The following is a 19,088-nucleotide window of genomic DNA, read 5'->3' as shown; positions in this document are numbered from 1 at the left end:
AATCTTATCAAATGAGATTCAAATGCTTGCGCACATTGATGACATTGAAGAGATCGAAATGGCAGTGAGCAGAGCTAAGCTTTTCTTTAGATCAATAGAGAGAGATGGAGAGAGAGAGAGAGAGATAGAGGGAGAGAGAGAGTGCGTGAGAGAGGTAGACAGCGGAAAAGGAAATAAGAGAGACAGAGAGAGCGAGAGAGATTTGACTTAAGCCTATAAACGGCAACTGAAGTGACTAATGCAAAATTTATAACTTATCAATATTTATACTTATACTTATACTAAATCAGTTTGAGTTTAGTTGTCTTATAATTATTGTTGAGCCTTCAATTTCGAAAAAGCAAATTAGTTTGGTTGACCGGTGTTTCCATGCTGTGTGATTGTTGCCGATACTTTTTGTGCTCGTAGGTACACACTGGCAATGTGTTGTTCGAAACGGGGTGGGAAAATGCGCATGGAGCGCAAGAGTGCTGAAAGGACTTCAGTCTCCTGTTATCCTGTAACTGCTAAGCGTCTCCTCTATGGCATATCAACATCGCATGCATTATCTAGAGGGTGTGACCAAGTTGAACGACAAAAAATTTTCATACTTTGCTCAGTCTTCGGAATGTGAAGTTCCTGCAGGACATTTGTCTCAGCAACGTTCCAAGCAGCAATAAAACTATAAACTTAAAAAAAAAAAAACCAAAAAAGAAAACCAATTCAATTGAATTCAACACAAATCACAAACAACTACAGTGAAAATGAAAAAAACTTGTCCAATAAAGTGCTTCGTGGGCGTCTAAATTACCGTTTCGTGGTCTCGTGCCAGGCAAAAGAATTTAAAAGTAAGCAGAATGCAAATGCGAATGCGGCGAACGCAGAAGCTTCTCAGTTTTCAGCTTTTGTTTGTTGTGAAAAATTGTGTACCCATTGTGCAAAAAGGGGAGTGTTTGTTGTAATGTCCTGTGCCGCTGTAATCAGTAAATGCGACACGCACAAAATTATGCACATAGCTGCAAACTATGTAAATGCTGTTAATCACATTCACAGAATTTGAAAAATATATATGTACATATGTATTTGTGGGACATACATATGCACATAGTATTTGCGAAAGTGTTGTTATTAAAAGCTTCGGGGTCCAAGGATGCGTGGGCGTTCGTCTTATTATGCGTGTCCCAAAAAACTAGCAATATATGTATGTACATGGGTGTATACACATATATTCATATATATATATATATAATATAGAAAAAATACATATACATATACATATATGTACATATATACATACACACGCACGTACGCACGCACACATGCGCCCACACTGCTGCCTCCTTTCGAGATGGGCGTGTAGTTTGGCGCTGTAAGCTACTGTGCTCGCATTTGTAACGGTAACAGTCGAATGTTACAATGCCCAATTGGCTAAAAGCATTAAGCCGCAACAACTAAGTTAGCGCAAGATGCTGCGCTGCATTTTGCTTGTTGGCATGCATGGGTGGGGCGGGTGGTGGGGGAGGCGGCGCGGCAAGCGCAGCAATTACGACTGCGTCCCACGAGCAAAACGCGAGACCAAGCCATAAGGAATAAGGAAACAGTGCGAACTTTTAATCAATAGATATACAAAAACACACACACACACACACACACACACACACACACGAGGAGCAGGACAAAAGCAACAATAACGGGAGCAGCAGCAACAACAACAACAAAGAAAAGTATAACAGCGTGAGCGCGCAAGTGGCTGAGAGAGCTTAGCGCGAGAGAGAGAGAATTGCAGACTGATACTGCAAGAGAGCAAGCGTGAGTCAATGAGCGCGCGCCTGGCCGTTACCTTTCTACCGTTACTCGTACTTGTACTCGCACTCGCACTCGCACTCGCACTCGCATTCGTTGCGTTGCCATTTTCGTTGCCAGCAAGAGCAAGAACAGGAGCAAACAGAGCAAGAGGAAGACAAGTGAACAAAATTGCTATTGCGCTGGGCAGCCGCAGCATCAATAACAGAGCACGAGCACAGCATGCGGGCGGGCGGGCGGTCGGTCGGTCGGTCTGTCGGTCGCTGAAGCTGAGATTTAAGGGTGTGCGTGTGTGAGTGGCCTGCATGGTGAGGTAGTAGTGCTAAGGAAAAAATGGGAGCAAGAACGCGTTGCACAGACAATTTTTAATTAAAGTGCTGCAACATGGCTCATTTTGGGCTGCTAGCGTTCGCCCGCCCACATGCTTATTAAATAATAAAGACCATGCCCACACACACACACACACACTCCCGCACACACGAATACGAGAATGAGAGCACACACAGAGCGCCGCATCAGGAAATATGCATGTTTTGTTTAAAGTGTGAAAATGTGTACAATATCTTATTGTAAGGCCAAAGAACAAAGTGTTTACAGTCAAATTGAAATTACTTTTGACTTGATTCCTGCCCATTCGCATGTAAATCTCATTTGTGTTAACTCAATTATTCATAAAGGCTTCAAAAAATCGTATTAAGAAGTGAACGCGTCCTGGGAAAATAACCCAATGTATCAGAAGTCAAAGTGCTTAAGCCATAATTGTGTTAAGAGTTTTTTTTTTGTAACTTTATGGTAGATAACACACACACACACATACACACCTACTTAATGTCTAAGCGCGTTCCATATTCTACACACACACACATGTGTGTGTACCTACATACACACATATATACCGAGTACACCATATACATACATATATCTGGATAGCGGTTGGAACGTGCCAAACCACGCCTACTTTTTGTTGTTGTTGCTTTTTCTTCTTCTTTTTTTGAATGAGATACATTCTTGAAGAGCCCTTCACACTAATTGTGTTTCCTTGTTGTTGTTTCGCCCACATTGGCACAGTGTGCGACAGTTTGATGTCAAGAGTTTAGAGCTCTGCCCTCAGAACACGAAGCATAACAACGAGCAGGACCAGGACGAGGACGCGGACGCGGACGAGGACGCGGACGAGGCACCTGCAGGAGCATCGCACTCCATACCGTCTCCATTCGCAATCCATCTGCAATCCACGCAGCACTTCATTTGGGACCAGTTCACAAGCACTTAGTACGCATTAGGCGGCCAATCCCAAGACCAGGATGGGCGACTATCACGAGTTCACGGATCAGTACAAAGTGCCGGTGATAGCCAAGCTGCTGCACGCACTGCCCCACTACAATATCACGTTCCACAAGATCAACAGCACGTTCCGGCCCAACGATGAGATATATCTGGAGGTAAGACCAAACCGCGTCAACATCTCACGTTCCATATAGTCAAGCATCAGGGTCACGTACACGATTGTCCACAAAGAAAACCAAAGGAAAACATTTGACCTAGGGTTACTTTTTATAATCCAACATTTTTGTTGCTCTCAAGAGAATGGTTTTAAGATATATCAATTTTTTATTCATAATGATAGGATAAGCGTTAAGGAAATATTCACTTTGATTGAGAAGAAAATGGGTTTTTCCAATTTCTTGGAATTGTCCAAATACCATCTGCCAGTCAACTATATCATACTGCTGCCATAGAAACGAGCAGTCGGAAATTATGCTCGACTTTGTACGTGTATTTTGTTAAAGATCATCAATAATTAATCGGAAGATTGGCCACAAATTGGGTGGGGCTACGAAAAGTTTTTCGAATACGATAATATTATATTATATAAAATTCTAATGCATATACAAAGTACTTTATTATGCAGTAAGCGACAATTTATCGATTAGTTATCGATTAATTATCGATAAGTCATTTATAAGCATATACGATAATATATTATATAAAACTATAATGCATATACAAAGTACTTTATTATGCAGTAAGCGATTATTTATCGATTAGTTATCGATTAGCTATCGATAAGTTATCGTTAGCATTATTTAAAAGCATATATGATAATATATTATATAAAACTATAATGCATATACAAAGTACTTTATTATGCAGTAAGCGATAACTTATCGATTTGTTATCGATTAGCTATCGATAAGTTAACGTTGCCGTTAGGTGTCGCAGCCCGAAGAAACCCGTTGACATTATTGTGTCCACCATATCGAAAGTACACTGTACTCAGTCATTTATCAAAAAAATATATTCTTTCTCACGCGCCATCTTCGCTGTCCTTGCTGGGCACAGAGCCTGGGCATATTGGGATCGGTGCCGGCAGCGCTGCTGATTGTCTCGTTACTGGGACTGCTCTTCTATTTGATGACGCGCTGCTGTGACCGGAAGCCGCGACCGGCGCACTCCATAACCAGCTTGAAGGTGGCGCTGTCCATCGTAACGGTGATGTGCTGTGCGGCGATTGGACTGGGCCTATATGGGAACGATGATCTGCACAATGGGCTGCTGGAGGTGCTGACAGCTGGGCGGAAAGTGGACAATTTGGTGACAACAATACGAAATCAGACGCACATACTGGAGAATACGCTGACCAATCGCATCCGGCCGCAGCTGGTGGAGCTGGCCGATATATTTGATCAGCCGGTGTCCAATCAGACGGCGCTCTCCAAGCTCTTTGTCTCGCTCAACATTGTCCAGGGTAATGTGACGCTGGCCACGAATGCGGCCAGCGATATAAGACGTCCACTGATGGGCATCTCGATGACGCACTTCCTCACTGTGAGTACCGTCATGCAGTTGCTATCGATTCACTTGCTCGCATTATTATAATTTATTTATTATTATTATTATTATTTTTTTGTGACACTTGGATAGCGCGGCGATCAATGGGAGCTGATTCGCTGGCCGGGCACGGTGGCGACTCTGGCTTTGCTGCTCGTACTTTGTGCCGTTTTGCTTGTGGGCGTGGCACGGCACTCACGCTGCGCCCTAATCCTGTTTAGCGTATGCGGCCTGCTGGCCGTCACCGGCTCCTGGCTAATGTCCGGCCTGTATCTGTCATCATCGGTGGCGGTCGGAGATCTGTGCATTAGTCCAGCCGATTTTCTGGTCTCGACAGCGCCACGGGATCTGCCAACAAATGTGCTGCTGCACTATACACAATGCGAGCCGGGACACACGAATCCGTTTACCCAACGACTGCGCGAATCGCAAAACTCGCTGAACAATGCCCGCAGCGCCATGGCCACCGTGATGAAGATCTCTCTGGTGCTGTTCAAGAGTTCGGGCCTGCAGCCGAAATTGGGTGCGGTGAATGCGGACTTGAACAGTAGCGAACGTCTGCTCACCCAGCTGACCGCCCTGGTTGACTGCAAGGCGGTGCATCACAATTTTCTGGCCGCGGCCCGTGGCCTCTGTGAGGGCGGCCTGTTGGGCCTGGTCCTGATGCTCATTGCCAGCTTCATAGCGGCCATATTGCTGACGATTATGGTGTGGGTCGATTCGCACACATGGATCTATATACGCAAGCGCAACGACTATGCTCAAGTGGATGAGCCATCGTATATATCGCATCCGGCGCCACAGAATCATCAGCAGATGATGAACGCGGCACGCACTCTGCCGCGAAACCATAACGGGTAGGTGTTAACTGATCCCTAGACTGATCCCATTGCAGCTCGCCAAACCGCTCTCATTGCAGGCACTTCAGTCCGCCGGTGATCAGTGGCTCCCACACTCTGCAGCATCCCAACAAGCGACAGCAGCACGAGATGATGGCCCACGCGCACATCCAGCAGAACATGCGGGCAATGGGCACCCATACGCTGGGCAGACTGCCGTCGCACAACCACAGCCCCACCCACATGACTGGTAAGTCCGACTACCGCCAGCTGTCCACCTCCAACACCAATACATATACCACAATGCCATCAGTAGCACTATTTTTGCATTACCAGCACAATCCCTTCGCTCTCTCTCTCTCTCTCCCTCTCTCTCTCTCTGTCTATTTGACTCTTTTCTTTTGTTTCCTTTCGCTGCATTATCTGTTGGGTGTGTGGAAATCTTAGGCATATATATAGAAATAAGGCATGATTTTGAGTCCTTTGATATCCAAAATTGTTCAGGAACATAACTGTTGCCCATTTAATAGAGAATTCGTTTCGTAATTTGCTCGAGAACCTGCATTTTTTATACAATACTAGTTTTTGCCTAGTTTTAAATCTCATTAACAAGATGTATCTTTTACTTGAGCCGAGTTTCAAGCGTATATGTAGATATATATTATATCGAATCAAAAATCAATCAAATATCTCTCTATTTTAAGTTTAAAGAAAGTTAGCGGTGGTTCGGTTCACGGTTCACAAACCCATGAAACAAGTTTTGGTTCAAATATTTGAACTATTTTATGGTTGAGCCCAAGTTATTCATGCTTTCTATTTGAAGTTTCTATTTGAAGTTGAACCATTTTTGAAAAATATAATGGCTCAGTTCGGGCTTCGGTTCGGCTGTTCACCGGCAACTGCTTAGTTTGCTTTGTGGTTCGGGTTTGAACCCGTTTGCACCATGGTGTCTCACTATTGCAATTGAATCGTAGAGGAGGGGGTGGGGGGGGGGGGGGGGTATACGTTTCTTGTACCGATTTTTGGTTTTGGTTTAGATCCGATCGGATCGATGTAGCAACTGTTATTCTGATATTCTTGGCCTGATTGCTTTTGCGTTTGTTTGTTTGTTTGCTTGTTTTTATGCTCACTTGCCTCATTCTCATTCCATGCGTCCGACGCCCGTCGACTTCCATGAATCCACCACATCCGTATCCGAATCCTCATCCGCCTTGCTAATTGTGTGTACATTTTAGGTCCCAATAACGGTAAATATGCAACCCTAAGCAAACAATGCAAAACTTTGGAAGCCAATGACTTTTACTGAAAATCGTCGCCAGCCGCCGCCGTCGCCGCCGCCGCTTCCTCCGTACCGCCCACCACACAGGCCCAGGTGGCCCAGGCCCAGGCCCAGGCTCAGGCACATGCTCATGCCCAGGCTCAGCAGCAGCAGCAACAGCAACAGCAGCAGTTGGGTCCGCAGCCAATCTACTGCCATCATCCGCACCAGCATCCGCACGCGCATCCGCACGCACATCCCCATTCGCACTCGGCTGCAGTTGCCGCTGCCGTGCAGCATCAGCACGCCATTTACCACCAGCAACAGGCTCAGGCTCAGGCCCAGGCCCAGGCACAGGCACAGCAGTATGGCACATATACGACGGCCGCGGCGGCACATGCACATGCCCAGCAGCATCATTTGCCGCCGCCGGGTCAGAGCCAGATCTATCAGCAGATACCGGCGCATTTGGCCGGACAGCTGGCGCCCAATGGGAATCCGCATTCCATTTATCAGCCGCTGGTGGCGGTTAGCCAGGGCTCCATTTATGTATCCAATTTGGCGACAATGCGCCGCCAAAATAGCCAGGGTGGGCCGCAAATTCCGGCGCATCACCACCAGGCCTCGGTGCAGACGCAGCCGCCGCCAAATCCACACCACCAGCAGCATCAGCAGCAGCAACCGAATCCTCATGCCCACCAGCAGCAGGCGCCACAGCAGCAGCAGCAGCAGCAACCGCCGCCGCCCTCGCAGCAGCAACAGCAGCAGATGCTACAGCATCAGCTGAAGTCGCCGCAGCAACAGCAGCTGCAGCAAATGCAGCAGCAGCAGCAGCAACAGCCACCGGAGGCGGAAGTGGTGCCCATTAGCACCACCATGGATACGGCCATATACGATCGGGATAAGCAAATCTACAAGTGCTCTACGCTGCGCCAGGGCGGCAAATTTGATCCCAAATACAAGCCATCAATACTGAATTGCCCATTGCCTGAAATACCCAAGGATGCGGAGCAGCCCAAAGTGGAGTCCATCTATCAGCAGCAGCAGCAGCATCAGCATCAGGCGCAGAACTATTCCAAGTAAGTTGGTAGCTAAATTCGTGTGCCATCTCATCCGCCACCACATCTCATACTTGTAGAACCTTGCAACGGCCACCAATGAAGCTGCCGCCGCAAATGAAGGCCATACCGCCGCCGCGTATTGGTACGCCCACCTCGCCGCCGCCGCCAACAGCTCAGGTCGATGCGGCGCTGCAGAATGGCGGCGGCAATGATGATGCCGCCCTGCCACCGCCGCCCATGGAGGCGCAGACGCATCTCGGCACCAACGTGGACGCCACGCCGCCCAAGTCACGCATCCAGGCTGCCAATGGCAAGCCTGGCAACGGTCTCGCTCTGCACAATGGGGGCGCTGGCGGTGGCGGCGGCGGCGGCGGTGGGGGTGCTGGTGTAGGCGGTGGTGGAGCAGCACCATCAGCTGGAAATGCTGGCACCGTTCTGGACGATGACGACGATCTGCCACCGCCTCCGCCGGCGATAACCGACGAGAGTAACTATGCCGTAACCGAGCTGTAAGCGCAGCTCTGCGAAGGCATTTGGCATTATATAACCCAAACAGGGGATGGCCCACACCTGATGGCATTTAGTAACATTTTTAATGTGTTCCTTGGTTCTTGATTTGCATTTCGAATCCTAATCCTCTCTTATGCATCCTACCAATTAGGGCTAGCCAAAAGAAAGCAAAGAAAAAAAGAAACGAAAACAAAAACAAAAATACTTGAAACTGATGGAAATACAACCCAACTACTGGACTTTTGTATATATACAAACACACGACTACACAAATCCTTACTATTATATATATACACACACACACACACACACACACGCACACACACAACATACACACACACATATGTATCTATGACATTTACTAGACATATATATATATATATATATACACATATATACACAATATTTAGTACGAATATTCTTTTTGATAATAGGCATTTTTATGATCGCAAAATTTTTATTGTAACAATTTTAGCTGGAAACAGAAGCATAACAAGAACAAGAACATGGAGAAGAAGAAGCATAGAAAGCCAAAAAAAAAGGAGCTGAAAATATGCAAAGAACACAAGCAAATATGGGAAAAACTAATTGTATTATATAGCAGTTATATACATAGTTATATGTAGGAGTGTAGGCCGGAACTACTCAAAAAAAAAAAAAAAAAAAAAAAAAAAAAAAAAAAACAAGAAGATATAGATAACATTGCTTCTGCCCCTCTCTTCAGGCAAAAAAAAATACTAATAATGGTGGCTCTCTAGTTATAATATTTGGAAATTATTATTGTTACTAAAAATACTAAACACCATTTATTTTGCTTTATTTAATTTTTTTTTTTCAAAATTAAAAACGTTTCATAACCTCAAAAAGCAGCTAGCCGAGAGCGACCATTAAAACACATAACGGTTAAGAGGAGAGGCCACAGCTGATGGCCCGGAAGGGAAGCGGATGGCTGGGGAGGGGGAGGGGGGCAGCAGCTGAGGGCATCGCATGAAGTGAACGTTTTTCAAGGCATTTTGTCGAGTCAATTTTTTTCTCCAAAAAATATGATCGAGAATGGGATCGGCTTTGATATTTTCGAACTTTTCAAAGGAGGATGAGGAGGGAGGGGGAGTGGGTGGGTGGGTGTGTGAACGGGTTGAGTAGGTTATTTGGGTTGTGCGCCAGGTTAGGATCCGGTTAGAGCTGTTCGGACCTTGCGATTTTATTGTAATTAACCGTAAGCTTAACAACAATTGCATTTATTAACAATTTAAACTAAATACTTAGCACATTCCGAGTGCGCATATACATACATACATATACATATACAAACATACTATATACATATGTAGCTATACAAGTAACTGTATATTTAATAGCAGTAGCTAAACGAAAGTCGAAAGCGTAGCCTAAAGCAAAAAAAAAAAAACTGGACTATATATGCATATACCCAGATCGTGTGTAAACAGATAGCAATATACAAATTTATATTACTAAAGAAAAAAAGTACTGCCCCGACATTCGGCTGAGCCGAAGCAAACCGCAAAACCGCAAACCGAGAACACAAACAAAAATACTAAACAGTTATAAATGATATATACATATATATACAACTTGTATATATATGGACTACCGCAATATGATAAAGTACTTGCAAAGAAATGAAACTCAATACTTGTGTAGTTAGTTAGCGGAGTTGTTAGAGGAATTCTATAAACAAAATGAAAAGCAACAAAACAATGCAAAACAGTGTGACCAGAGGTCAGGCTAAAGCCCATCAACTAACACTGCCCGACTCTCTCTCTCTCTCTCTCTCTCTCACACACACACAAACACACATATATATATAAACTACATTAACAGTACAGCTAAAGATTTATTACTAGACTACTACTGTACACTATATAGAGCACATCGGGAATGATCAATTGTATAATATACATATACATATATATATATATAGCATATATATACGTATGTATGAAGCATATAAAGCGTAAACGAAAACCAAGTGACAAAAACAAAAAAAAAAAAACAATTTAATATAAAAAAACAAAATAAAATACAAAAGAAAAAACGAAAAAAGTTGAAGAAAAACCAAAAGAATTTCGAACATTTATTCGATAAACTTAAACTTTTAAGTATTAATACTCATGTATAGAACTGTAAAGTAACTTCGAACAAAACCAAAAACAACCGAATCAAGTTTTTTTATTCGCTTATATACAATTACCAAACATAATGTTATCAATTATCGAAAGATACGGCATGAGTATAGCTGTCCCGCGCCCCCAACCCCAAAATTAAAATAACTATTCGGTTGATCGAATACGAAATATATGTATCTGTTGCAGTCATACGTATATGTAGGACAGATCTTCACTGAGCATAGAATCTGGAAATCTATATGCTTTACCAGTTTTCCAATTTGACTTTTCTTCGCATCTATATACTTTACCTAACACTGTGCTGTTCGTGAAAAGTTTTCCAATTGAACTTTTCCATGTATCTGTATCTACTTTATATAATACTGCATAAGAAGTTTTCCAATTTAAGTTTTCTTCCGCAAACTCTATCTTGAAGCACATTTTTCTTTTGGAAAATCTTGGTAGCATTACATAAGCGAAAGTTGTTCCTTAAATCATTCAGAAATCGTTCTCGATGAGAGATACCTATGCATGGGCAGGCTTACACATGTTAAGGTAATTTTCGGAACAATTAATTCTTATATTCAAGAAAAACCCGCCATTTAGAGGGTATTCATTGCAGCAGTCCTTCTCAAACCTGGCATATGGTACATGATCTGACTTAATTATAATATCATGTCCGATTGAAAATCACATATGTTATATATACCAAGGCCCCCGCTTGGATATAGCTGGGGAAATTCTAGAATGGAGCAGCTGATTTAAAGACCTGATGGCGCAACTAGAACTTTGGGTATGGGGCGGAATGGACTTACGACAGCAGCTGATCGAAGAAGCTATATATACACACACATAAATACATACATATACATATATAACACACTAGCTCGTAAATATATTTCTGTGTTAAATGTTGTCATCGTACGCGTTGTAGTTATTAAAGGGAAAATACAAAAAAAAAAACAAAACAAAACAAAACAAAACTTTAGGAGCTGGGAAACCTTTCGGGCATGTAGAGAGCGGCAAGATCCAAGTTGTACAACATATACAAACATTAAGTGTATATGCATAAATAGTTAAAGACAATGTAAAGAGGCGGCAGGAGCAGAAGCAGAAGCTTAAACAAAGGCAAAACTTAAAGAGCAAACATTAAGAATCGTAGGCAATATCGAAATGAAAAACAAAACAAAAATCCGCATACCTAAAAATTCGATTAGGTTCGGCAAATCGCTTGCGAAACAATTTCACAATGTTGCGTGGATTCGAGTTCGGGAACTAAACCGATTTAAGGGTATATGTGGTAAAATAAAATAAAAAAAAACCAAAAAAAAAAAAAAAAAAAAAAAAAAAAAAAACAAACGAACGGCACAAAACCCGACAAAAATTTCATTCAAGCAAAAAGCGGCAAACATAAAGAAACGCTAAAAAACGAAAAATATTAATAAAATAAAATAAAACGATAAAATTTAATTATTCAACGAGTTTCACTGATCTTTGGATTTCTACAGGTATTTGGGCTTCGATTAAGATAAAACGCAAAATTGGAATTAAAATTCTTAATTAACATTTTTATCTTTCAGTTAAATTACGAATTAATATGACGGGGTTCACGAATTTTCGTAAATTGCTTATAACGTAATAAAATGTTTTCATATTTAAGGAACTTTTGCTTTTGATTTGGATAAAGGCTTCTTTTGATTATCATATGTAGAAGCAAGGCTAACTTAAGTTCATGAGAATCGCATAGTAAGGCAATTGATATAAATACTTATTTATGCACCGTTACAAGGGAAATTAAATATATATACAAAAATCGCAAAAAACGTGTGTACAAAACTTTCTTCTTTACCATCCGATCGGCGTCAAGCTTATGTATTTTCAAAGATCTTTGCGAAAATTCATTTGATACGCTTTCCGCCTTTGGTTTAATGAGCGAAAGTTTATTTTTCGACTTCAGATTCCAACTTGTGGCTAGCTATTCGACTACAACATATTTTCGAGAAAGATGGAACGGGCAGAATTACATTTTCCACGGGCGGAAAATAAATAGAAAAGTAATACAACGGGCAAGGCCGGGTAATATCAGCTAGTCTACATATATTACGTCCAATACATAAGCTTATAGCACATGTGTTTACTGGGAAAATGTACAGCGGGTATTACCCGGCATTGCACGGACCAATTGCAAATGTCTAACCTTGGGGCTGAGATGTGCAAAATTGTTAGAAATATATGAAATACGTGCACAGAATATCCTCCAGTCGGGCAACCCTGGCAAGGATTCTCACTCAGTTAATATTTCATTTCCGGTTAGGATCTGAGCTAACCAAACTTACAGATTAAATGGAAACGAAGAGTGAGGCGCTAGTCGCCCGTCTCTTTTTCTCATCTGAAGGCATATTGAAAATCTCTCTTTCTGGCTGGTAATTAGAATTATATTATTATAATAATAGTAATTTTTATCAACAACGAACAGCGAGGCACCAGTCACCAGTCACCCGTCTCTTTTTCTCATCTGAAGGATTCTCTCTCCGTGGTTGTAATTAGAATAATATTAATCATAGTTATTATCATTATCATTGTGCACATTCGCAGCAGCATACTTTATTTCAACTTGTATAATAAATATATATATCATTTTTATATGTGTATATATTAATTGTTTTTGATTTCACTTAGCGCCTAAACAAATTAGATTAAAAAGGTGCAAATTATTGCTACGCACACAATCGAACATTGTCCAATTGTCCTTAGTCTATTTAATTGAATTAAAGGTACTTGCATGCACGGACAAACAAATCCCAAATGTGAAACAATATCGAATAAGGACAATGGAATTCAAGTCAAAGGATATTTTAAACGCCCTACAGAGGAGAACAACAACAACGATGCAACAGAAAAAAAAAAATAAATGGAAAATATATATGTATATGTATATATGTGTATACACAACACATGAATAATAAATTGGTTAAAAATACATATATGTATATATAAGAATAAATGATAATACAATAGTTGAATATATAAGTAAAACAATACATAGAAGCAAACGTGCTTTTTTAGCATGTGGAACATCAAATGCTGTTCCAGCTCTCGTCTAAGAAGAGTTCTTTGGAATTACAGAATTGCTTTTGGAGTTTTAAGGTTGTTTTAGTAAGTTAATGTTTAATGCTTATGCTTTATTGTGTCTGCTGTTTGGAAAGGGGGGCGTGTGTCAAATGTGAGGGGCTCCGCTAGAGTCTGCCGTTGTTCTTTACTAGCATTCGCTCTGTGCCTGGACCAAAGTCATTTAGTTATTTATTGTTTATTGCACTATTGACAGCCACCAGCTCGGGCACCGATGAGGATCCGGCACTGCTCTGGCTGACAGTGCGCGCATGGTTCTCCACATGGTTGCCGATCGCTGCTGCTGCAGCTGCCGCTGAGGCCGTTGCCGATATTGCCGGAGATGCTGCTGTTGCTGCTGCTGCTGAAGCAATCGGCGCTGCTGATTCCTGCGCCTCAACAGTCACAGGCTCCACGGTTGGGAATACGGGCGGCGTGGCCGTGGACACAACAGGTGTCTGTATCATGGGCGTCGGCGGTGAGCGATTCGCCGGCAACTGATGTGCCGTTTCGCCAGACATTTGCATGTGATATCTGTGGCAGGTGAGAGAAAAGAAACAAGAGCACATTGGAGTTGGCCAGAGTTGCTGCGAGCTGTGCTGCCCGAAAAACTTACTTGTAAATGTTCTCGGTACTCTCAACCACGCCCTGGGTCAAATTGAGGCTGCGCCCCTTGATGCCCGATTCCTTGGCGGGCGGTGACCACCAATTGAAGACGCGTCCCACAACTGGCACATGGCGCAGTATGCCCTCTTGCCAGAGTTTCTCCTCGGACTCACGCTGCAAATCCGCCGTGGCTGCCTCAATGCCCTACAATTGAGCAGTTGATTAGTTTTTAGATGCAAGAGTTCTGCTTGGATTTTGGTTTACCTTCTTAACAATTTCGGACATGGTGTCGAGGACGCGCGAGTTCTCCTGCACACTCTTGCCAACGGTGACGACCAGATCCAGTAGCTCTTCCACCTCCGTCTCGTGCGTGACCATGCCGAAGCGCACACAGATGAGTCCGTCGGTGCCCTCGCCCAGAGAGAAGGCATTGTCCGTTGACTTGAGCGCCTCCACCAGATCGATGTTCAGCTTGTTCAGTTCCGTTTTGGCCTGATCCGTCAGCAGCGACTCCCAGCCCTCGGGCACAAAACGTACACCGCCCATGCCCGCCCATTCGGGCAGCGGCACCAGCCTCAGCACCTCGCTGCGCTCCACCAAATGCATAAAGCGCGCCTTGTGCTTGATCGTGGCGCGCAGTATATCAACATGCGCCTCCAGGCTTTGCGCAAAGCTCTCCAGATTCTCCGAGCTGGGCGGCTGCTCGCCCAGACCGAGCTCCAGCGGACAGTAACGGATGCAGCTGCCATGTGTTGGATGCTCAATCACCTCAAAATCAAACTAAAACCAAATGAACGAAAATTTATATTTTTGAATCCCAGCAAGAAGCTGATGCCTTGGACAGTGGACACTCACATTGGGACAATCGCGTTGCAGTATCTGGCCCAGCCAAGAGTTCAGGCGATCAAAGTACGAGGCATTGTTGACCTTCTCCAGCGGCCTGAGGCCCGTTTCGGCAGCTGGCTCCGCACCAGCTGTGATTGGAATGGTTGTGCTGCCATCGAACTGATAGACGACCACAGGAGCAGCCGCATCGAACAAGGCGTTCACATCAAAGGCGCTGGTAATAATGTCCGACAGAGCGGCGCCCGTCTGAGCGCCAGGCGTGTGGCTCTATAAATATATGTCAAGGGTAAGATTTAGAGCATGAGTTGAGCGGGCCATTAGAAAAAGTGCTGGTACCCTCCATACAATAACTAAGGAGTAGAGGAACTGGATAAGGTTCATATTGAGTAAGATTTAATTGCAGCCGGATTCTTTCATGTGGTCATCATGCATCTCTGGTCTGATTCGTGAACAAAGTCACCAATTACGATAAAGGATGCCAGCCGGGTTTGAGCCGCCTACTAGTTCAAACTATGCAGTATAAGCTACCTACGAATCGAACTAAATGCCAAAATAAAATAACCGAATCGTAATCATTTTCAAAATGGAACATTCAAAACTTGTTTAGTGCTAAGGAATATTATGAACGAAGGCACAAATCAAGGATGCAAACTGGGTTTGAACCGAACACCAGTTCAAACTATGGAACATTAACATATTATGAATCGCAGCTATTGCCAAGAAAAGGCGAACCGAAACTTATTTTTGTTTAAAATATATTTTTGAAATTTAATTTCAACAACCGAACCATTGAGCAAACTTTTATGTTTTTATTTTTGGGTCTTTCATCTCTACAAACTTGGAATTACCTGGAAACGGGGCAAATTATCGAAAATCGGAAACAAACTTGATCTGCACGGGCACTAGGAGGCCCTACTGCTGAAATTTCAAGTTCTTAGCTCGTATAGGTTCTGACGGACGGACATGGCCAGATCGACTCAACTGTTGATGCTGATCCAGAATATATATACTTTATGGGGTCGGAGATGTTTCCTTCTGCCTGTTACATACATTTGCACAAATACAATATACCCTTTTAACCCATTTTCAATTCAAAAGGTTTTTCATGCAAGAACCTAATTTTCGACCAATCGATTCTAGAAGAATATATAACAGACAGACATGGTCCGGCCTATTTCCACTAGTCAAGAATATATCTAGTTTTTGGGATTGAAAACGTCCCCTTCTAAGCATTTCGTGATAAAATTGCAATACCCTGCAAAATAGGCAGGTTTTTTAGTGCTAAGGGAAGGCAATATTTGGTTGGGCAAATCATATTGTATGAAGGGCGGGTACCCTGGTGATTATGCAATGCGTTTAAAGGGTTGCTACGTTACCAGCACACGGATGCCCTCGCACTTGGAGGCGATCTCGAAGAGAATACTGCATGTCTGGAATGCGACGTGCAGCCGCTCGGCGATGGCCTTTCTGCCGAGCGCCTGCAGGCTGGTCCACAGCGAGAGCGCATTGAGCCGCCTCGAGAGGATCGGGTCCGATTCGAAGGCGCTCAGCGCGCTATTCTGCAGCGGCCGATGGAGCAGCACAATAGGTAAACTGGGCACGCCCAGCCAGCTGCCCAGATTGAGCGCCATGGAGTGCAGCACATCGTGCACATTGCCCGGACTCTGGGCGCAAACGAGAGCGGCCAGGCCATGGCCGCTGGCATGTAGCCACATGTTGTGCGCCTTGCAGACGTCGCGCAGCCTCTGCAGATTGTCCACGTAGCCGCAGAGGGAGGCGCCAATGTCGGCGACCACCAGCAGCGGCGTACGGCTGCCAGCCAGATCGAGCTGCACCTGCTTTTGCAGCTGGGCCAGATCCATGGTGCCGTATTTGCTGTGCTCCGGTATAATTTTGATGGCGTCCAGCGATATGCCCAACTGTCGGCAGGCGTACTGCAAGCGCACCGGCGTCGTATTCTCCGAAATGTAAAAGCACGGCTGGGCCAGAGCTGGTATGCCGCCCTCCAAGTAGCCCGGACAGCGTGCCACAATCGCCAGTCGTACGGTCCGCAGGACAGCGTCGGCATTGTCCGCATGAAAGCTGCTGGCGGCATTCCCGAAATGGAATAGGGTGCCCAGCCAGCGTGTGGCATCGCCGGAAATGCTGTTCGTAACACGCAGCAGATGCTGGCGATCCAAATGCGACAGGTAGGCGACAATGCTGTGCGAGATTAGCGCCAAATGGGAGACATCATCGAGCGCGGGCAACGGAAACTCCGGATCATCATCGCTGTCCGAGTAGGCGACCAGCTGTTCCAGCGATTTAAGTATGTCCGATGGCACGCGATGCTCCTGACGCAGCTGCGTCGACAGCGCAACATCGGCGGCAGCCTCTGGGCCGCGCTGCTCCTGCTGTTCCGGCAACGACTGATTGTCAACAGAGCTATGATTGTCACCAGCCTCCGTTAGCACTTTGCTCGGCGAGCCCGGCACGGCTTTAACATTCTCCAAGCGCTGCAGCACCTGACTGGAGCGCAGCTCCAGTTCAGCCAGGCCGGAGCGTATCTAAGTTGTAAACAAATAAAGCACGCATCAGCAACAACAACAACAACAACAGCAGCAACAGCAACAACAACAATATCAGCAGCAATAAAATCAATAATAATAGTAATACGTTGACGTGTCTTCGTCGTCGTCATCAAATGCCAACTTACGCTGGACGCGGCGATTTCTGCCACTGCTGGAGTACCCGTCGCCGTCGTCGTTGCCGTCGCCACCGTCGACGTCGACGTTGTCGCTATCGTTGTGGCTGCCGTTGTTGTTGTTGTTGCTTCCGATGTTGACGGCGGCAGCTGTGGCTGCTGTGCCTCGGCAGCAGCGGCGCTTGGCTCGTCATCAACTCCAGCCGCTGACATTTCAATTGGTTAACTTGGCAAAATTGTCGCTGGCTTTTCTTCTCGTTCTCTGCTTGTTTTTCTGTTATTCTAGCTGATGTGGAGTTCTACTATTGAAATAACCCAAAATTGGGTATTTCTCATTTAGTGCAATTGCGGTCACACTTCACTCCTCACTGGCCATTAAGGCCAATCGTTGCGCTATCGATAACATTGCGCCGCATATCGATATTGCTCAAAACGGGTTGGCAGCAGTGCGGCAAACGGCGCCAATTTTGAATAAATTGAAATGTGCCAAATGGCAGCCGTAGAGTTTGTGGCTTACGAAGCAAATAACATGTGCAATATCAATGACAGTGCTACTAATGCGAATATGCAGCTTGGCATTTGTTGCGACATGTGTTTGCCATTTGCCTTGGCACAGGCACTAAATAAAATGCAACTTTTGCGAAACTCGGGCAACATATGTATGCACATGCATGCGACTGGATTATGCAAGCACGGACATAAAACGAACCAAGGGGAGCTCTTCCAATGTTGCATAGCAATATGTGCATACTTACGCACACACACACACTCCTACACACATGCCTTGGCATACCCAGCAGATCCTTGCAGAATATTTTGCCCATAATAGACATTTTCTCTTATACGATTTTGTTCATGCATTTAATCAGAGTTTCTATAAGTTATCTATAATGTTTCTGCCCACGTTTTAGGTAAATTTTGTATAACTTGCATTTGTCTTCTTCTTGTATACCTTCTGGCATGCTGATTTCGGCAGCCAACTTCGCATGTCATGAGCTTGTGCCTTCCACGAGCATGCCTTCTAGCATGCAAAATTCAACTTAACTTGAATTTGATTACAACAACAAACAGCTGATTGTTCAAATAAAAAATACTTATTCGATTGTTTTAAGACTTCGAAAAAGTCATGTCGCGAGCAGCGCTTTTGGGTGGCACCCAAGTTCTACAGGGCGACATGTATGTTGGCATATGTATGTCGTACGTATGCCATGCATGTGTGTACATATTTACACTTGTAATGAAAATTTCAATGTGTGTGTGTGAGTGTGTGTGTGTGTGTGTTTGTTGTGCTTCTGTAGCTTTTCACTTTATTCATGCATAAGCTTGCTGAGAAAGTTTCGCGCTTGCTGCAAACTGTTTGCCTGCTAAAAGTTGCCACGGCATTGGGCGGGATTTGCGAAAAACACAGGCACACACCCGACCCCCCACACCCCCACA

The 19,088-nt window shown here is 44.3% G+C and overlaps 2 protein-coding genes across 2 annotated transcripts; one reads left to right on the top strand and one right to left on the bottom strand.

Annotated features, from left to right (window-relative positions):
• Nucleotides 1-811: 811 nt before the first annotated feature.
• LOC115767874 (protein tweety) lies at nucleotides 812-8,566 on the top strand. The gene is made up of 8 exons (XM_030712234.1): nucleotides 812-827; nucleotides 2,851-3,224; nucleotides 4,126-4,611; nucleotides 4,708-5,471; nucleotides 5,534-5,703; nucleotides 6,689-6,700; nucleotides 6,773-7,790; nucleotides 7,850-8,566. Exons 2-8 carry the CDS (start codon nucleotides 3,087-3,089, stop codon nucleotides 8,283-8,285), a joined length of 3,024 nt encoding a protein of 1,007 aa, XP_030568094.1. The 5' UTR covers nucleotides 812-827; nucleotides 2,851-3,086; the 3' UTR covers nucleotides 8,286-8,566.
• Nucleotides 8,567-13,548: 4,982 nt separating this feature from the next.
• On the bottom strand, nucleotides 13,549-18,067 carry LOC115767825 (pyridoxal-dependent decarboxylase domain-containing protein 1). The gene is made up of 7 exons (XM_030712166.1): nucleotides 18,021-18,067; nucleotides 17,664-17,766; nucleotides 16,345-17,514; nucleotides 14,978-15,235; nucleotides 14,387-14,902; nucleotides 14,133-14,326; nucleotides 13,549-14,050 (listed from the first exon to the last, which is right to left on the bottom strand). Exons 1-7 carry the CDS (start codon nucleotides 18,065-18,067, stop codon nucleotides 13,705-13,707), a joined length of 2,634 nt encoding a protein of 877 aa, XP_030568026.1. The 3' UTR covers nucleotides 13,549-13,704.
• Nucleotides 18,068-19,088: the final 1,021 nt, after the last annotated feature.

This window comes from Drosophila novamexicana, unplaced genomic scaffold (assembly GCF_003285875.2).
Source record: "Drosophila novamexicana strain 15010-1031.04,08,12 unplaced genomic scaffold, DnovRS2.1 tig00001466-arrow-arrow-pilon, whole genome shotgun sequence".
NCBI lineage: Eukaryota > Metazoa > Arthropoda > Insecta > Diptera > Drosophilidae > Drosophila > Drosophila novamexicana.
Note: the sequence above shows the minus strand (reverse complement) of the source record. Positions and strands in the feature narration are given on the sequence as shown.